Here is a 20,252-nt window from a genome sequence, read left to right as displayed (position 1 = left end):
TTTGAAAGTCACACAGATATTATGTCCAGAATGTGGCAGGAGTGCCTCATCGTGAGCAGACTCCTATTTATTTACTACACTTTGCATCTTTAGTCTGGCATATTCCTTTCTCCTTCCTCCCTCCCTGCCTTGCCTCCTCCTTTCTTCCATTTCCTCCTTCTCTCCTCCCTTTATTCATTTATTCATCAAACGATTTAGCCACTGATTCCCAATATCTGTGAGATTTTGTGCTAGAGAGAGGGCTTGTTATAAACACAAGGAGATTTACAAGCCATCTTGCCCTTGAAAAAGTCTCAAGAGAGAAGGTGAGACACATACATGAGTGAATAGTTGCAACAGGACTTCAGAAATGCCCAACTCTGTATAAGGCCAAATATAATCAGGGCACTGAAAAGCAAGGAGCCACAATTCCTTGGGAAAGTTAGTGATGTGGGAATGATGGATGCTGAGATGAGAAGATAAATTAGAAAATAAGTAAAAGAACTGCTACATACCATGCTAAAGAATTTAGGTACTATCCTGAAAGAAAACCTGGGTTTCCCAAACCCCAGTAATTCAACTATTATTTCCACAACATGTGATATAGCCTGCATCTCCCTCTGTTATTTTTGCTTTACTTGCATATTACTTGTACTATTGTTTATTTAACATATTTTTCTAAAGTAACTTACTTTTAATCGCTAATTTTTAAAAGAAACTTTGTCAGTGTTGTAAATAGAAAACCAGTGTGACTTGGAATCATTTTAAAATGAATGTGATGGAAATAAAATATGTCTGCTAACCCTTTACTTATGAAAATTTCTGAACCTATGGCCTGTTGTCTCATTATTCCAAAGGGAGATTATACATTTTGGAGAGGAGTAAAATTCATTGTCGAACCCTTAAATTAATTAGGAGGAAGAAAGAGAGTTGAAAGGGGTATAGCTTCCTCAGTCTCTCAGGGGATATGGCATGGACATGCATACCACATAAGGAGGAAATCCTGTTTTAGACAGTCCAGGGCGACCTGAGGTTTGTGAGCTAAGAAGTAACAAAATCAGACTTGGCTGAAGGGGGTTGACTTAGGACTGGAAAGGAAGACCCAAAAAGGAGCTAGAACTTTGCAGAGGCTGGGCGAGGGTCCCGGTCTGGCCCCAGTGTAAGAGGATGAAGAAAGAGGATTTGAGAAGGATTTAGGATCAGGCCACAGCAGGTATTGGTTCCTGAGGGACGAGGGGCAGTGATCAAGGGAAAAGAAGGGTGAGCCAGGAGGTTGAAGTTTGATTCCTGGTCAGGGCATATGCCCCGGTTGTGGGCTGGAGCCCTAGTAGGTGGGGCATGCAGGAGGCAGCTGATGGATGATTCTCTCTCTTGTCACTGATGTTTCTATCTCTCTCTCCTTCCCTCTCCCCCCTCCTCTCTCTGAAATCAATAGAAACATATTATTACAAATATATAGAGAGAAGAAGGGTGAGCCATGCCTTGGAGATGGATTGCTTGTGAGACTGTGAAAGCAGGCACGACTGGAGAGGGATAAGACCCCTAAACCAGAATGTGCTGCCTGCGACAAATGCTAGCCATTCCTAGACTCACAGTAAATGCTCATTGAATAAATGGATGGTCAGCAGGCAATTGGGAATATCTTGCTGGTGATCAGAGACATTCTAAATGCCGGCTAGATTGGAAGAGATCACTGTGGCCTATAAGTCAGCCTCACATACACTTCCACTTACCTACTGACCATTTTAGAAAATTTGTGACCTAATCAGCCAACAGATTTAAGGTGCATTGGACATGTTTACTTTGGTAAGATGTTAAAAAATGAATCCATTCAACCAAAAGTCATTAGGAACCTACTTATGTAAGGAATAGAGAGATTAATTACTCACAGGCCCTGTTCTCACAGAGCTTGTAAAGATCTAATAAGATAACAGATAAAATTTTCAGGCATTTAAAGTTTGTTAACATGTGCAGTATTTATTCCTGATCCTCAGAAAACAAATTGAGCCTCAAAATCTTCCTAGTAACCATAGTTAGTCTGAACTTTGTTTCCATGTATTATAAGAAATTTATTATGGTGTTGGGGTAGAACTACAGTAATTAATAGCCCCTTTTCTTGTGTTGTGCTTAAAATACCCTTTTGCCCAGCTTAGGAGAAATAAACTCATTGAATTTTATCTTTTGCACACATGTAAAATTGTCCTTCTCAGATGAGGATGTGATATAGTAATTTAGAGTATTCTCATGAAGACCTGTTAAATAATCCATTTCTCATGACTGGGATTTGTTCCCAGTAGTCGAGACACAGACTAGAAAGCATAGATTTCACTTTTGGCCTAAAAAAGAGTCATCCGTTTGAGTAAGGGGAAGGACAACAAGCCTAATGTTGACACCCGTTCTTCAGTTTCTAGACCCTTGTGTGGAGAGAAGTGTTTTCATAAGACTCAGACAGAATTCATTTCCATAGAGCGTTCTTAATGGCTCCTGTCAGAACAAAACAGCTGGGGAACATATGGTATCCATTTCCCTGTATCACTTGGAAAAAATTTCACATGTAAATAAAGCCAACATAAAAGAGTAGCCCTTTGAACCCACGACCTTATGCAATACATAAATATATTGGTACAATGCACTCGTTGTACTGGCCCACTAAGTTATGTGCCTTTAAAAATTCTTTATTACATCCTGAGATGCACATTTTCAAGAAGTTCCAAAGAAATTAAGGTAATTGGCAAAAATATTAGCAAACAGCATTATCTAACAAGTACGTATCTCAGAAATGTGAATATATATATATCACTATATTTAAAGCACTTCAGAAAATTAACGGATAAAATTAAAGGCATATTTACACATTATAAACTCTATGTCCATTATCTCTGTCATTTTAAATAAGTAAGTAACCATGTGTTCTTGAAAGGAAGAGAGAAAAGAAAGGCTTGGCAAAAAATTTGGGCAGACTTTAGTTTTTTCATAGCTTTACATTTTTAGGTAGAAAAGGACATAGAAAGGATAGAAAAACTTTTAAATTTATAATGGACCAACTGGAATTAGTCTTTGCCTTTTGCATATTTACATTTCATGCATAACTTCAGAAAATCCAGCTCTTACTGGTAATTAGTGCTCCTCCAAGTTTATTAGCAGAAGTTCTTTCCCTTGTGAAATTAAGCTGTAAATCCCTGGGAAGGATGCACTTTGGGCATTTAAAAAGGAGGCTTAATGTGTTGTGCAAAGTGAGATTCAAATCCAAATACTAGCGTTTGTTAATTGTCAGCTCTGTGCCAAGTACTGTGTACAGCTAAGAGCCAGAGCCAACGAAAGGGAAGAGACACAGCAGCACAAGAGCATGTCGATCCCTTCCTTCTGGAACATTCCCTACCTGTTCTGTACTGGACAGAATCCAAGCCTCACCTCACAGCTTATAATATTCTCCTTTTAGATTCTAAAATGCCAGAGCTAGAAAGGCCTCAGAGGTGGACCATGTAGTGGAGACCCTCTGAAAACCCCTGCATATTGAGGTCAGTCTTGGAGAAAGAACCCACCCACAGTTGTATGGCATTCAGGCTCAGAACATTCACTCTCTTCTCCTTAGCTTTGTTCCAGAACCCTTCTGACTCCTCCTACAACACATCCTAGCAAGAGGAAGGATGCCCATGGTTTAAATTTTGGAAACTTTTATAACTCCTTCCAAACTTTTAGTAACTCCCACTTTCACCCTCACAATCAGTGGTAGCCGGAGACTCTTGCAGAAGTTACAGACTGGAGTATACATACCTCCTGTCTCTTTTGTTGTGCCCAACAGCAAAGAACAGACACAAAAACACGCTTTGGGGTTAAAACCTTCCCACCTGCTGTTGTCCCGGAAGGATAGCTAGATGAGAGGCCCCTGGTTGGAGGGCATGTCCTGAAACCTCACTCCTTCGATGGGGGATGGTGTATACTGAGTGGAAGGGGAGTAGGGATCTATCAACCGCTGGCCTCTGGTTTCCAGCGTCCTGGGTCATCTGTCATCTCGTCAGGGGAGTCTCCCCGAGAGGAAGCAGTATCCTGGTGTCTGAGGATGTTGCTCCACCGTCCTGCACCGAGAGGCTAACTGGGAGAAGTGGTGGTTCTTACCTTTCACCTCCAATGTGTTGCTGTTTCGCGTTATACTCCATCTCAACCAGACACTTACTCAAATGCAAACCGTATAGTGTTTAAGCTTTGAACAGAAACAAGAACACACACACACACACACACACACACACACACACACTGGCCTGCCTACCTCACCCTCCCTCTGCGACATCCTTCTCCTCCTGTTTGTTTCCAACTTTTCAGACAATGGAGGCAGCATTGAATCTTCAAGAGCTCATTCAGCTGCAAAGTGTCCATGCACTATGTTGCTGTGTCATATGCCGGGCAGCACTGGGAAATGCCTCTGAGCAGCAGTGGACTGGGGTGCTCAGGCTGGGGGGGTGGTGCGAACCCACGGCTTATCTCCCAGGGTCCTGTCAACTCCTGACCCCTGCGTTCCTCTCTGTTCTTTCCCGCATGCATCTAACCAATCATCTGGTGAGTTACCCAATCGGCCATCATTTGCCCAATATTAAACAATGTAGCCCTCCTTTATACAGGCCTTCTTAGGCGTTAGGGGTGTCCATAGGCATGTGTGCATGTGTGAATGTGTGCGCTTACATCCTTCCTCTCCCTAAACAGTCTGGAAGTGCGTTTAAGCCAGAGGACCCTGCCCTCCCATTCTACTCTCCAGGGTGGGGACAAGTGTCCAGATCCTTGCCAGGCAGGTGCGGCTGTCCAGGGAACAGACCTAAATACCTGTCTGGGTTTGTTTTCTTCAGCTGTCGGCTTTCACCATTCCCACTGCTTTAATTAATTCTGAGCCGACATATCATAACGGTCTTTTCTCTTTCACTGTTTTCCAATGGTAAGTGCACTGTTTGTTTTATGATCCACGTTCTAAGTGGTCCCCTTACACAGGCGCTTACTTTGAGCATAACTTGAGCGGGCCGTGTCTGCCTGCCTGGCCAAGATGTTTTCAGTGTTTCAATGGAATAATCTCCTCTGACTTATTTTAACACAGTTTCTAGCTCCGGCTGGAATTGCAGCGTCACGACGCTTATTACAAACGCGCAGAAGCCCACAGGGATCGCGGACGTGTACAGTAAATTCCGCCCGGTGAAGCGCGTGTCCCCGCTGAAACATCAGCCGGAGACTCTGGACAACAACGAAAGTGATGACCAAAAGAACCAGAAGGCGGAGTACCAGAAAGGGGGGGACACTGACGCAGACCCCCAACCCGAAGAGCTCAGCCCCGGAGGAGACAGAGAGGGCGGCCCCCAGACTAAGACCGCGGAGACCGCCTTGCTGGGCGAACTGGAGCACTATGACCTGGACATGGATGAGATTCTGGATGTGCCTTACATTAAATCCAGCCAACAGCTCGCCCCTTTCCCCAAGATGGCTCCAGAAAAAAGAGTCTTGGGCTTATGCACAACCATCAACGGCCTTTCTGGCAAAGTCTGCGCGACAGGAAATGCTGAGAACTCACCGTCCACCACCACACCGTTCTGTGTCCTTTCTCCTGTGAAAAGCCCTCACCCGAGAAAAGCGTCCTCTGTCCTCCGCGACCAGCCTAAGCTCTCCCCCGAAGACACCGAGAGCTCGCCGCCGCTGGCGAAGTGTGGTTCTGCTGCCTATGAGCCTGAAAGTCAGAGCAAGGACTTCCTCAGCAAGGCCTTCAGTGACGCTCACGGCCGAAACGTGGAGAAGCCCCTGCCGGACTGCCAGCTCAGGGCCTTCCATCTGCAGACCTCCGCAGCGGAGCCCAAACTGGAAGAGCAGGTCGGCGGCCTGAGCTGGACCAGCTCCCAAGGCCCCGAAGAAAGGAGTGAGTATCTGCAAAAAGTAAAAAGCATCTTGAACATCGTTAAAGAAGGACAGATATCTCTCCTGGTAAGTACGATCGCATTCAGCATCCATAGGAGTCATTCAGCGACTAGTGTGTCAGCTCCATTCGTTAATAACAGAATGAAGATGCATTGGTTCCCATTCTTTTTTAAAAATGTACCTTTATTATTGAAAGTATTACAGATGTCTCCTTCCCGATTGACCCCCTCCACCCTGGACCCACCCAACACCCAGGCCTTCACCACACTACTGTCTGTGTCCATGGGTGATGCAGTCTTTACTTGTGGTTTTACTTAGGTGGTTTGACTTTAGAGTTTTAAAATAAAAATTTGGAGGTTAAGACAGGGAAAAACAAATGACTATAGAGGGAGTGTTATTTCACTTTAAGTTTGCATAAATTCAACTGGAATCAGGACACTTAATCTAATACAAAAACAAAACAAAAAAGCCCAGCACTTTTTCTCTCACTTGAATCTTAATGTCTTTCTTTTGCTTTCCAATGGTTTCCAGTGCTCTCACTCACTTCTTTGTGGGGATGTCAGTTTCTTGCCGAAGGTGGACCTGCCAGATACGTGAACAGAGGGTCTTCTGTTTTATCCTGATTATTATTCCGGAGAGTTGGACCAGGATGTTTGGAAGCATTTGCAGATAGATGCTTACCCTAGAGCTTGATTGCCCTCTGAGCCACATGGGGCTGTGACTAGTTCCAGCTCTGCATGTCTAGGGAGCATGAGGAAGCTTTTTCTAAAGACTCTAGACACAGAGTAACATGATGTAAGAAAAGTCTGTTCTGCTTAGGCTCAGGGAGCTGAACTGAAATCACACTCCATCTGCCTGCCTTGTTCTTTTCTGGCTTCCAGACTTGGATGAAACAGTAGCAAGCCTGGGCTAATACAGTGATGTTAATTGAAGTCTCATTCAGGAAAACCATCACATCTTGGCAGTGTGATTCTACTTAGGTTAAAACCATGGGTAGATAAGTACAGTGTGTTTGCTGTATTATCACAAATCTTACTATTATAATAGGATGATATGATTGAGTAATTTTACTAAATAAAGTAATACTTTTTTTTTCTCCTGAAAATGTCTTTTCCATTTCTCTTGGCTCTTCTTCTCTATTTCTCTTTGGTTCATTTCTTTCTTTTGTCCTTCCCATATTTCCCAAATGATTAGCACCTCTCAATTTAACAAACGGTCTTTATTGACCAGTTTGTACTCAGGGGGTGAACTTCACGGGAGGTGAGAAAACCAAAGGCAGGCAGCCTCCCGATGCCCCCAGAGCATGTCTGGGGATGGACGTGTCTAGAGGGACCCTGGGAGCACTGGTCACAGCAGCCACCAGCTAGCTTGCAGTCCAAGCCAGTTCTCCATGGTTCAAGGCAAAGCAGGTGGTTGAGAGATGTAGTTCATCCTTTCAACAAATGTACAGCAGGGAACGTAGCACAACCTGGCCCTCAGGACTTAGCAGTGGAGTGGAGGAGACAGACAGGAAGCCTGCCAGTTACTATAACTGTCATCACAGTGGTTTCCAGGCCAGCTTGGAACCTCCCCGAGCTTGCGACCTATCCCTGTCACCATGCCTCACATGAAAATAAGTCTCTTGAGCTTTTATGTTCTGAATCATGATATAACAACGCAATGGAAAAGCTTTAGAATTTATAGCAAGGAATTCTGACTTATCGGGCTCCAGTGACTGTCACCAAGGCTCCTGGAAGGTTTTCTCTTCTTCTCAGCACCCAGAGCAAAACCCCCAGAGTGTGTCGTTTGGATTTATTGACTTGAGTTTTTCCCATCTTCCTATTTGTACAGCCACACCTAGCTGCCGACAATCTAGACAAAATCCATGACGAAAGTGGAAACAATCTCTTACACATTGCCGCGTCGCAGGGCCACGCGGAGTGCCTGCAGCACCTCACTTCTTTGATGGGAGAAGATTGCCTCAACGAGCGGAATGCCGAGAAGTTGACTCCAGCGGGCCTGGCCATCAAGGTGAGTGGTTGGGGGCTGGGCTCTCCACAGCTAAAAGTTAGATTTCTATTTTTTAAGATTCCTAGTGAGCTAAAGTGCTGGGATGGAGAGGGAGAGAAGAGTGCTATACCAAGCAAACAGCAAATGCACATGTTATATTTAAGAGATGAATCATTTCCCTAACTGCTTTGAGATTTTGAGACTGCATTCCAATTTATTGTGCAATGAGGGTGAGCTTCAAATCAGCTAGTAAAGAGAAAGGGCAATGGTCTCTTGCATTGCTGAGAACTTCTGTTATTCATGGAGACTGCAGTTTAGACTCTGAACTGTACCTGGATCTATTGGAGGCTGTTTTTTTCCCCCTGATGTGAGTATAATGAATAAGACAAAGAGGTAGTAGCCCTCAGGAGTATTTTAGACAATGAAGTGGGCTTCTCACAGATCACATCTGAAGCTTAGGTATCTTCAGGATCAGGAGTTGTTTGGAATATCAGTGCCAAGTGTGTGTTTAGCTCCTGTAGAGCATAGTAGGCTCTGTGTCAAAACTACACAAATTAATGCGACTGGGACAGAGTTAAACCCTGGAAACTGTGATACAGAAAGACATGGTCTTTTTTTAGCCTTGCAGTGAGCACCTCTGTGAAATATATCACACATCACTAGGAGGTTAGCTATTAAACTAAAATTACTTTTAAGGACTTTGGCAAATAAATGTGGAATTCAGTCATATTTATTAAGAAGCTAGAAATGAAGTTTAGGGAAATATAATACATCTTGTGCTTCTGCACATGTACTTCACATAATAATGTCTTCTAAAAGCTGAATAATCATAATTTTTATTAATGGAATTATATTGAAATTTATTAGGGGAACTTGCTAGCTAAAGAAATCTTATGAAATCACCAAAGAACATATAACATTTAAAAGCAAGCCATTGCTGTCTTACCCCTCATATATCTTTTATGCAAATCTGAATTTTTATACCTTTATTTACCATTTAGTAAAGTCTTATATATTAAAAATTGTTTTCTGTTTTATTTAGTTTTACCCAATTATAAGGTATTATTTCAAAGATAGTGTAAAAAATAATTTTTTGGTAAAACTACAAGCTCAGTGAATATCATTTTTTTTTAGTTGTGAGTGATACTATATCAAATTAAGAGCTGACCTGCGGGCAACCATCATGAAGAAAGAGAAATCAAATGTGAAGTCAAGGTTCAGCATAGTTGAGTTCAACAATATGTACCAAGTCCATTGGGTACTGTGTTAGGTGATGGTAATAAAACTTTGAATGAGCCATAATCCCTTTTCTTAAGAAGCTGATAGCCCGGTGGATAAGGTGGGTATAATATCAGCAATTCAAGTGTAGATGGAAGATTCAAGATCTAGCCCATTGTCAGAGTCCTGTGGGAAGGTAGGGGTTGAGTCTGGTCATCAATGGTCACATGCCAGCAATGAATAAAATATTCTTGCAATGCCAATGAACATTGACATTAGAACACTACATGTTTGAGTGTTTATAAAATATTTATAACTTCCAATGTATAGTTTTCCTGACTCATGCTAGATTATTGAATATATTCTAACTATACTAGTACAATTGAATGAAAAATGTTTTCATAATTTATATGCCCTAGTGCTGTTTTGATAAGTTAAGAACCTTTAAAGTAATAAGGTACATAAGAAACTCAATGGTCATTAAGCCAACCCTGGACATAAACTCCCTCTGTGGTATCCATAGTAAGTATTATTCATCCTTGAACTCCTCCTGTCAACATAGTATTGCCATAACACAATCAGTAGGCAAAACCTAGCACTTCTGTTTGTTTTAATGAAGAACACATACAAACCCATAAGACTCAAAAGATTTTATAGATTTGGGGCCCCAGGCTTTTCTTCTGGACATTGATTTGGGAAACGGAAGTTTTCTTCTATGCTTTCATTCAACCTAGATTTCACAAAAGCAGTAAATACAAATATTTTATAACCAGTGCCACCCTCTTTAGAAATCTGTCTTGACATATGTCCTACTTTGGTGTGTTCAGTGTAGTTGGAGAACATGAATGCAGAGAGAGTCCTAAGAAGTCTGCATTTTCTGTTTTAGGACCTTGTTTTGAACACCAGTAACAGGCTGGTGGTGTTCCACCTCATGAAGCACAGTTCTGACAGCCCTGTTGTCATTTAAGCAAACAAACTTGGTAAAAGGGGCAGAAGTTGCTCAGATCATATGACTTGAAGCAGACAGGAAGCAGAGGCAGAGACAGAGTATCAAATAAAAAGATTACCTGAGGGGGGAAAAAGGAGTTTTGAAGAAATACCAAGGCTTAAGAACATCTCTCTCCCACTCATAAACTCCTTAAATGGAACATCATAAATTCTTGCCACTTACATGCAGAATTTATTGGGTGTTTTCTGGGGGACCCAACACTAGATACTGTAGGAATTCAGAGCATTACTGAGGGCCCTTTGGAAAGAAAATTTCTATAAGGTGTAAGCATTGTGTTTTCTAAAATGGGGCTATAACAAGAAATTATTTTAGGAGCTAAACAGACTGGGAATGAAATTACTTTAATTACTTTTTCTCATTCAATCCCTCTGATGAAGCTCTAAGAGAAAATGTTGGTTTGGTGAGAAAAATGACTTCAACCAACTGACATTCCTTTATAACATACAGTGAGTGACCCCAGGCTCAGAGACTAGCAGGCAAAAATTCCCACTAGAATTTAATAACATTTTTTGTTTTCTTGGTATTTCTATTTGTGGCAGGTGATATTGCTTTCAAACCCATAGTAGTGATATATTTATTTTTGCCCTATTTAAACGTTGCACTCTTGAATAAGTCTACCTACTAGGCATGTAACAAAGCATTCTACCCAACAACAGCAGAATTCTTCTCAAGTGCACATTGAACATTTTCCAGAATAAACCATATGTTAGACCATAAAACAGGTCTCAATAAATTTAAAATGATTGAAATCATATGAAGTATGTTCTTCAACCATAATGGAATGCAATTAGGAATCAATAACAGACGGAATTTTGGGATATTCACAAGTATATGGAATTAACTCTAAAATAATCATTGCATCAAAGAAGAAATTACAAGGGAAATTGAAAAATAATTGGAGATGAATGAAAATGCAACATTAAGGAGCTAAAGCAGTGCTTAAATGGGAAATTTATAGCTATAAATGTCTATGTTAAAGAAAGAAAGGGGAAAAAAGATCTCAAATCAATAGCCAAACCTTCTACTTTAGGGAACTAGAAAAAGAAAAGCAAACTAAATTCAAAGCAACCATAAGGAAGGAAATAAAAATATCCAAGTGGAAATAAATGAGATAGAGAATAGAAAAACAATAGAGAAAATCATCAAAACCAAATTTAGTTCTATGAAAAGATTAAAAAAATTAATAAACCTTTAGTTAGACCAAGAAAAAAGACCCAATTATTAAAATCAGAAATGCTGCCTCTTATTTCTGTGTTCTGTGTAAATGCCAGTTTATATAAACTGTCTTGCCTAGTAGATGCTCAATATGGTCCCATTCCTTTCTTCATCCAGAGGGAATGAAGCACATTATATCAGTGTGATTTTTTAAATCCTGGTAGAAAACACTTGGCAGTGTTCAAATTATATAACTTAAGGAAAGTCAGTAATGAAGGATTTATATACAAGAGGAGGGTGGGTAGGGTGTAGGGAGCCCACAATATCTGGGGGTCACAACCAGAGCACAGTTACCACCCCAGAGCCTGAAGGGACTGGGGAAGGACCTGAGAGAGAGATGGCTGCATAGAAGACTGGCTGACCTTTGACCTTTGACTGTCATTGGTTCAGCCAGCCAATGACAACCCCATAGAGGGGTAATGGGAGCCAGGAGCAGAGGGAACCTCAAACTCACTCTCCTTTCTTGGTCTCTTGCCACAACCCTCCATCAATCAAAACCAGCCAGAAGCCAGGGGGCACGGGAGCCAATGCATTCAGATCAGCCTCCCCAGGCAGCAAGGAGGGCAGAGAGGGAGGCAATAGATGTGAATGAGGCACCAGGAAGCTGTTCAATAAACCCCCTGTTGGTTATGCTAGATATTCCAAATGGAGGGAATAGACTCTGCGTGTGTATAGTTGTGAGATGACTACTTGAAACTCTGTAGCAGTAAATGAAGAATGAACAGATTACCTCCTCTGTCTTGTTTTTAGAATAGACTTCCCTGAGCTCATGCCACAGTAGCTCTTTATTCCTCTGCTAGGTCCCACACCATGCAAACCAGGGAGGCAGCTGAATGTCTCATTTGTCTTACAGAGTGAGAGCACTTTGATAGTATAAGGTGGCAAGTGTTGTATGCTTAGTAAGCTGACGTGCTTCGTCTCATTTGATCTCCACAGTACGTTTATGAGGTGGTTACAGCTCACCCTGCTGTTTCACAGAGGAGAAAATTGAGTATCAGAGAGGTGAAGTAGCTTGATCAAGGTCTTGTAACTAAGTGGTAAATTAAGGATTTAAATCCATTACAAAGTCTGGGTGTTAGTCACTAGGTTATATATATCACAACTGCATTCCTGGATCGCACAGTGTGGGACCTCGGCACGGGAGGAAAGAGCTCTGGTGGACACGAGTCAGGGAAGCCTTCAGGGAAAGTAGCACTGGGGCCAGTAGACTGGGATTACTTTGTCTTTCTTTAGTTTGTTGATGGGTATCCAAAATGTGATATATGCATGTAATGGAATACTTCTCAGCAATAAAAAGGGATGAATTATTAAGATAAGCCGTAGCTTGGATGAATCTCAGAAGCATTATGCTGAATGAAAGAAGCCAGATGCAAAAGAGAGATAGAATTTTATGGTGATAGAAACCATACCAGGGCTTGCCTCGGGCAAAGGTGAGGGGAATGAGAGCAAAAGGCTAGCAGAAATGTTTTGGGGTGGGGTGATGGAAAATGTTCTAATCTTGATTGGAGTTGTAGATACAAGTGAGTATGTATTTGCCAAAATTCATCAAACTGTATATTTTAAAAGGGTATATTTTATAGTATGCAGATTATACCTCAATATAGTGACTTTAAAATAACTGATGAAAATTATGAAAATGTGCTTAAATAAATTCTATTGTTTATTTAGACCCAGAGCCACATATCAGAAATATAATAGGCGATATACCTATGTTGTAAATAAATTAAGTCTGATACAAAAGTAAAAATTAAATTTCTTTCTTTTTCCCTTTTTTCTAAAATCTAGAATGGTCAGTTAGAGTGCGTGCGCTGGATGGTGAGTGAAACGGAAGCCATTGCAGAACTGAGTTGTTCTAAGGATTTTCCAAGCCTTATTCATTACGCAGGTGGCTTTGGCCAGGTATGAAGAATTTTTAATTATCAGATTGATAAGCAATCACATTCACTAAGCATTTTAATGAAAAAAATGTTCTAAAACAACTTAAAATTCCATAGTAGGATATTAGATAAATAATGAAGCTATATTTATCTGATGAAATTTTATAGGAAAATGTCCATTATAAAATATTTAGGTTAAAATTTATGATACAAAACTGTTCCTGTAATTGGGTACCAAATTTGAACTTTGGAGAGAGAGAGAAAGAGAAACAGGTAATAAGACCAAAAAAAAATTGTGTCACTGCTATTTATAGTAGTTATCACTCAGAGTGGAATTACATGTGGCTTTTTTTCTTTTGTATTTTTAAGTGTTTTCCAAATTTTCTACAATAAAAACATTTAACTTCTGTCAAGAAGAAAGCTGATATTCTCTTTTTAATGATGAGAGAGAGAGAGAGAGAGAGAGAGAGAGAGAGAGAGAGATATTTCTTGTTCCACTTATCCATGCATGTATTGGTTGCTGCTTGTATGTGCCCTGACTGGAGATTGAACCCACAACCCTGGCATATTGGGACAATGTTCTAACCAACTGAGCTCAAAATATGATATTCTTGAACCCAAAATTAAGAAGAAAATATTTAGTAAGACATTGATCAAGGAAGTCTCCCTCTATTAAAAATGAACAAGCACGCTCACTAGATGAGTCTCAGTGACAACCAATTTCTACAGTAGGAAAGCCCAGTGTGAGTAATTGATATACACAGATCACAATCCAGTGCATGGAGTGAAAAATCATCACTAACTCCCTTGGAGGGAATGAATATAAATTATCTTTTAAAAAAAAGTTGGACCACAAAATGCCAATCTCAGTCTTTAAAAAATAAATAAAGTCAGCACTATATTAAAATAGATTCACTCATATTTGTTTGTGGCAAAGAAAATTGCTTCTCATGCATATAACCGTATCCCCTTTGGCTTCATAAACTTTCCCCAGTGGCAGTAAATTGTGATATTGTCAACAAGAGATTATACTTTTTCAAGCATGACGATTTCAAGTTCAAAAAATTGACTTGGAGAATATTACTACAGTCTTTTTTTTTTAGTGGGAGTCTTCGTGACTTCAATTAAAATATATATTAATATGTACTGTTTTCCATATGTTACTAGGCACCATGTCATTGGAATTTGTGTACATTATCTACTTATTCCTTAAAACAACCCTGTTAGGTCATGTTTTTATCCCCACTCTATACTATAGAGGAGACTGAAGAAAGACAGCTAAGTGACTTGCCCAAGTCTCAAGGCTAGTAAGAGCAAAGACCGGATCTCAAGTCCTCTGACTTCGGGGCTAGATTCTGTTTTGTCTCTCTCTGTAATTTGTAAAACTCACTCACAGTGGCATTGATTTAGCTGCAGAAATCTTTTTTACCATTTTATCTAACAATACTTTGTGATATATGGAGTACCTGATGCAGCTCATTGAAGAAGTGAGCACCTGTACTAAGTTTAGAAGAAAAGAGCAGGAAGGACATTTAAAATTTGTAGAAGCCACTGTCTTTGAAAGGATTACTCCATTTTGTGTGTGTATTGTACAGCCATGGTATCCTACAAACAATCATAATAGTTAATAAGCATTTGCTAAGGCTGTCCCTCCCCCATTTTGTTGACTTACACTGGCAAAGAGCAGAAGACAATTTTCAAATGACCAAAATAATTTAATCCCTGCTAATCTTTAGAAATAGTTTTCAGTATGAAACAGAATTTAATTTATTCTCAAATTGTTAGAATAATTGTCTCATGTCCCTGATTTGATGTGCTTATATAAAGTCTAACAAGGAATTTTGATATTAGAGAAAAGCTGCCTGCGCTTTTGGTCAAGTTTGCCAAAGAAAAGGAGGAAAGGATCGCATGCCTGTTCTGAGACTCTAAGTAAATAATTGGGCATCCGGCCTTCTTTGTCTTGGGAAATGTTGCTTATATATGCCAGTTTCCCTGCTCAACTCTCACAGCAGGTTTCTCATAATTTGGAAGCTATTGGGACAGAACAAAAGAGAGTGCCCTTTCTGGGACTGGTTGGGTGATAGCGTGGCTTACTTGGCTGAGTGAGAGGAAAAGATGGAAATTACTGACCTATGTGAAGAGCGGTGTCAAACATTTGCTTCATGCTAATATCAATCTTCAGGTTGTTATTTCAAGCTGATAAGCATTTTTAATGACCTCAAGTACAGCTCTGAGCAGGGCAGCCCAGCAGCGCCCTCGGGAGAGCATTCCTACCCGAGGGGAAAATGGAGAAACCCATTAGATCTGTGAATTCTGTCCAGCCATCCTACATCGCCACAGCGACTTATATAACAGATAACCTGCAGAGATGCTGAACTTGGACCTGTTACAAGGCTAATATTTTCTCAAGGAAGACTGTTATTGAACAGTTTTCTAATGGATTCAGCACATGCAAGTTTTTCTACATCAAGCAGGCACTTGAGTGTGCTCTGGTTTTGTTTCCTTAGTAAATACCTCTGAAAAGGATAGTACAGAGAAAAATTCCTCTCCTGGTTTATTTTAGTTGCCCTCTGCCCCTCATGTAGATTCTTAAAGAATGGGCTCCCTTTGACTCCCAATTTGTGTCCTTTTTTTTAAATAAAAATTTATCGTTAAAGACTCCAGTACCACAGGTAGGCAGCAGTTTTTAGTGGTGTCCTGCAGTGATAGAGCTTTGGGCGATAGGAATTGATTTTCCTCATCTTGACACATGAAGTCTCAGAGGGTGCAATTATTTCATTGCCTGATTGTACCTAACAGAGCCAGCCCAGGGAGCGTGAAGGTGAGAGCCTCGGGGAGGCTCAGGAATGAGCGGGGATGTCCTCGAGAGGCCTGCTCTGCTGTCCCTTGAGGCTGAATTGTCTCAAGTCAAGGCTACCACCTGTGTAATTTGGGCTGTTTTATTCGCACATGAAGGTTCAGAAGGTCTCATCCAGCAAAGCTCTCGCCCTCAGCTGTTTGGGGCTTCAGCCTGTTTTGCATTGGTCGCTGCTTCAGTGGGCTGTTACGTTCACCTTCACACCTGTGATCATTTTGTTTCTGAAGCATTCACATGACTTTTAGTCAAGAGATTCTGCTGCAAGAACAACTTTCATCATAGCAATGGGCATTTACCAAGAGTACCTTTGTCCACACTCTGGTGTTCATTCTCCTTTTTAAATGTTTGCCCCTTTGCCCTGACCGGTTTGGCTCAGTGGATGGAGCGTCGGCCTGCGGACTGAAGGGTCCCGGGTTCGATTCTAGCCAGGGGCATGTACCTTGGTTGCGGGCACATCCCCAGTAGGGGGTGTACAGGAGGCAGCTGATCGATGTTTCTCTGTCATCGATGTTTCTAGCTCTCTATCCCTCTCCCTTCCTCTCTTTAAAAATCAATAAAATCTATTTTAAAAAAGATGTTTGCCCTGATACAGATTTGGGTGGGTGAGGGCATGGGCACTTTTTGAAAAAAAAGAAAAGGCTCAGCGATTCCTAGGAATGGTCATGAACAGTGATAGATGCTGGTGAGGGGGAATGCTTCCGCAGGCTGTGTTACTGTTTTTCCACAATTTACTTTTAAAAGGGGAAGTAATCCTTTGACTTTATTGTTTCACCATCATGGGGTAGAAATAAGTAAACACACCGAGAGTGCTGCAATTGCAGATGAAAGCAAAACTGAAAAACCTTCGATTAGCATGAGCATCCATCTGCTCTCCAAGGACCAATCTGGGAAAAATCACAACCAACACGGAGCCCCATGACACCACAGACTGACAGGCAGCTAACCATGATTTCTGGGGCCCAAAGGGTGCAAAGCAAGGGTGTCATTTATGGAGCCAAAGCTCATGGGCATTGCGTAGTTGTGAATATTCATATTCAGAAGTTAGAAAACAGAGTTATGGAGAACATTGACTTCTGAGTCAAGTGTCTGTGTTTAAACCTTAGCCTTACCACTTACTAGCTCAATGGCCTTGATACATTTTTTTTAAAGAAAAGGTCTCCCTGGACCTCAGTCTCTTCATCTTTAAAATGGAGATAATAGCCCTGGTTGGTGTTCAGTGGTTAGAGCCTCGGCTCGAGGACTGAAAGGGTCAAGGATTTGATTCCAGTCAAAGGGCATGCACCTGGTTTGCAGGTTCGATCCCCAGCCCTGGTCAGGGTACCTGTGGGAGGCAACCAATCACAATCAATCAATGTGCCTCTCTCACAGCCATGTTTTTCCATCTTTCTCCTCCCTCCCTCCATTTTACTCTCTTTAAAAAATAAATGGAAAAAATATCCTCAAGTGAAGATTTTTTTAAAAATGGAGTTAATAGAAGTTTCCTCACAGGGTTGCTCTGAGGACTAAATGAGAAAAGCCACATGAAGCTCTGCCCATTGTGGACATATAGTAGATAAATGTTGGCTATTATGATTAGATAGCTTCCAATTTATTATTTTTATTGCTATCAATATTACTTAGTTTGTTTCGCCATAAGTAAAATATAAGAAAAATTTACCAAAGAATTATTCAGTTCTTAATCAATTCTTATATGTACTTTTCCCCCCACATTTTACTATCTCTAGATTCTACATTTATCTCACAATAAATGACATTATGAAATCATTACTGGCCATTTACTTTACATTTTAACATCTTAGACCAGAATGAATCTTATAAGTGAGGATGTATTAGATTTGATGATTTATGACCACAGGGAACGCTCCTCCTTCAACAATTATGGTTGCATCAAAAACTGCAGGGATTTTATTTATTCCAATAATAAACCTGAAGCATACTTTTCAACTACATTTTTATTAGACTTTGTTTGGCAATCTCAGAAATTACATATATTAATTAATTGCCTCTTTAAACAATTGCATTGTCTTTAGGAAAAGCGTAGACATTCCCAGAAGATGAAACTAGTAGATGAATGAAGTGTTCAGTCAATAATGAAAGTTGAATGGCTATAGATAGATGTGTGGGTAGATGGATAGAATAAGTGGGAGAGGCATGCTGTTAAACAGAAATAATACAGAAGAACCTCTCCATCCATGTGACTGCAATGAATGCTCTCTGAAAGCAATACTTTTAGGAAAAATGAAGCTCGTCTAACATCTTCAGAGGAGCAGGGGTAGTGATAGGTAGGTGTGTGTTAGATGTTAAAGGTCTTAGAGAGAAGAGGTGGACACCATGGTATAAATGCATTCATCAAGGGCCTTCTTAATTGGAGAAAACAGCTGTATTTGTTCAGTTCTCCTTACTAGATATTTAAGTTTAAATTGTCTAAATTGTAGGATCTTTACAATGAAATAAGAGCAGAAAGCAACTTTTCTCTGAAAGCGGATGCTCAATGCTTTTACCAAAACCAGGGATTCTAGCTATCTCCATGTCCATATCAGAAATCCTAGATGTTAGAACTGAAATCCTAGATGTTAGAAATCCCAAGTTGTTAGAACAGGTATATAGTCATCTAGACCCTTTTGGTAATTGTGGAAGAGATTTTTGTTTCTATATAATGTCTCAGTGGACAAGCCAATGGCTTATTTTTTTATTAAAATAAATTGTCTAATGCAGAACACAAAACTGAACTTGAGGTGCTGGGCAAAGGCCTGTCTTATTGTGAACAATCAAGTAATGGTCCTTCCTTTGTGTAGGTCTTGCCTATTGAATTGGGTGAGATCTTTAATTGTAAGGAAGAAAGAGTTACCCATGCCATCACAAGAAAAGAAGACAGGTCATTGTGACAATATAGGCTGAACCTGACTTGGAGAGCCATCAGGAGCCAAGGCAACTCTTGCCTCACACACTTGTCTTGTTCTCCCAGATTATCAACCCCTGCATTCATCAAGGGCCTTCTTAGTTGGAGAAAACAGGTGGCTAGATTCTTCCCCAGATTTCTACAAGGGAAAAATTCCTAGTCATATGAAATGCAGTATTCCATTTCCTACCACCCCATTACTAAAAGTCAGAGCTCTGTGAATTACTGTAAAGTACATTTTCCGTGCTTATGGAATAGACATATCCACTATAATATTTTATTGAGTCTGAAAAATATGAAAGTATGCCTGACCAGAAGATACCTATAAAACATTTCTAAATATCTTGAACTCCTCTGAACGTTACTTTCTAAAGAAAAGAGCTGCTAGAATATCAGGAAATAGTTATTTTTTTCAGTTTTCTAATTCATAAAATAAGAGTGTGTGAGTTGGATGAGTCGCTAAACTCTCTCGAACTCGGCATATGATGATCCCATGATTTAATATCGTGGAGTAAGCCAAGTCACCACAAGCTTGAGGATGACCTGCTGGAGATGGCAGGACTGCCTTTTGCATCTGCAAAGTTGCAGCAGCCTGCCCTCTTGATGTTTCTATGCCTCAGCCATCGATTTCGAACTGGGTGGTATGTCCTTTACCCCGAGACACGTCCATTCATCAGCATCTTTTAAGGAGTTAAGTTGATCATATGGTGCAATCATCTGTCTCCAAATAAAAATAATCAATTAGGAAACGTAAAGCAAATTGTCCTACTCTATGCATGTGAAAGATCACCTGCTCTGGTTCAAATTTCAGCTCCAACTTTCCCCAAGTTTGTCTCTAAAGAAGAGGGTTAGACCTATCGGTAGATCCTCATCCCAATTCTACCTCCCAGCCTGGCCTCCAGGCTCTGTTCCACCTCCTGCTCTAGGGATGCGGAAGGTTTCACTTTCTGCAAGGTCTGTCTGTGTTTGCAGCTAACACTTCACTCTGCTTTCCCTGGGTGCATTCTTGCTAGGTTGTAGGCATTGATTACATTTTTCTCTTCTTGCTCTTTAGGGGTCTTACTCCCTGCTTGCTCATGTGGAAAAAGTGTGGTGCAAATGTTCAGTCTGTCCCCGATGCCCCAGATGCCTTCATAAACAGTGCCCTGCTCCCCACATGACGGGTGAAACATTAAAGGAGCTGGCTGTTTTTATCCAACATTCCTTTAGCAGATTAGTTGGCATGTTCAGAAGGTGAAGGCAAATTTAATCCAGAAAAGTATAAAAGTTCATGACCAGCCCGAGCAAATAACTGGAAATAAAACCTTTAAAAGGCTAAGGAGA

General features: G+C 40.7%; 1 protein-coding gene across 1 annotated transcript in view; it reads left to right on the top strand.

The window, feature by feature from the left end:
* Positions 1–20,252, top strand: part of SNCAIP (synuclein alpha interacting protein) — a 66,954-nt gene that overhangs the window by 25,858 nt on the left and 20,844 nt on the right. Inside the window, exons 3-5 of the mRNA XM_023744013.1 lie at positions 5,060–5,931; positions 7,696–7,875; positions 13,082–13,195. Of these exons, the coding sequence (XP_023599781.1) occupies positions 5,060–5,931; positions 7,696–7,875; positions 13,082–13,195 (1,166 nt within the window). The remainder of the gene's footprint in view (positions 1–5,059; positions 5,932–7,695; positions 7,876–13,081; positions 13,196–20,252) is intronic.

Source organism: Myotis lucifugus, unplaced genomic scaffold, assembly GCF_000147115.1.
Source record: "Myotis lucifugus unplaced genomic scaffold, Myoluc2.0 scaffold_0, whole genome shotgun sequence".
Lineage (NCBI taxonomy): Eukaryota > Metazoa > Chordata > Mammalia > Chiroptera > Vespertilionidae > Myotis > Myotis lucifugus.
Note: the sequence above shows the minus strand (reverse complement) of the source record. Positions and strands in the feature narration are given on the sequence as shown.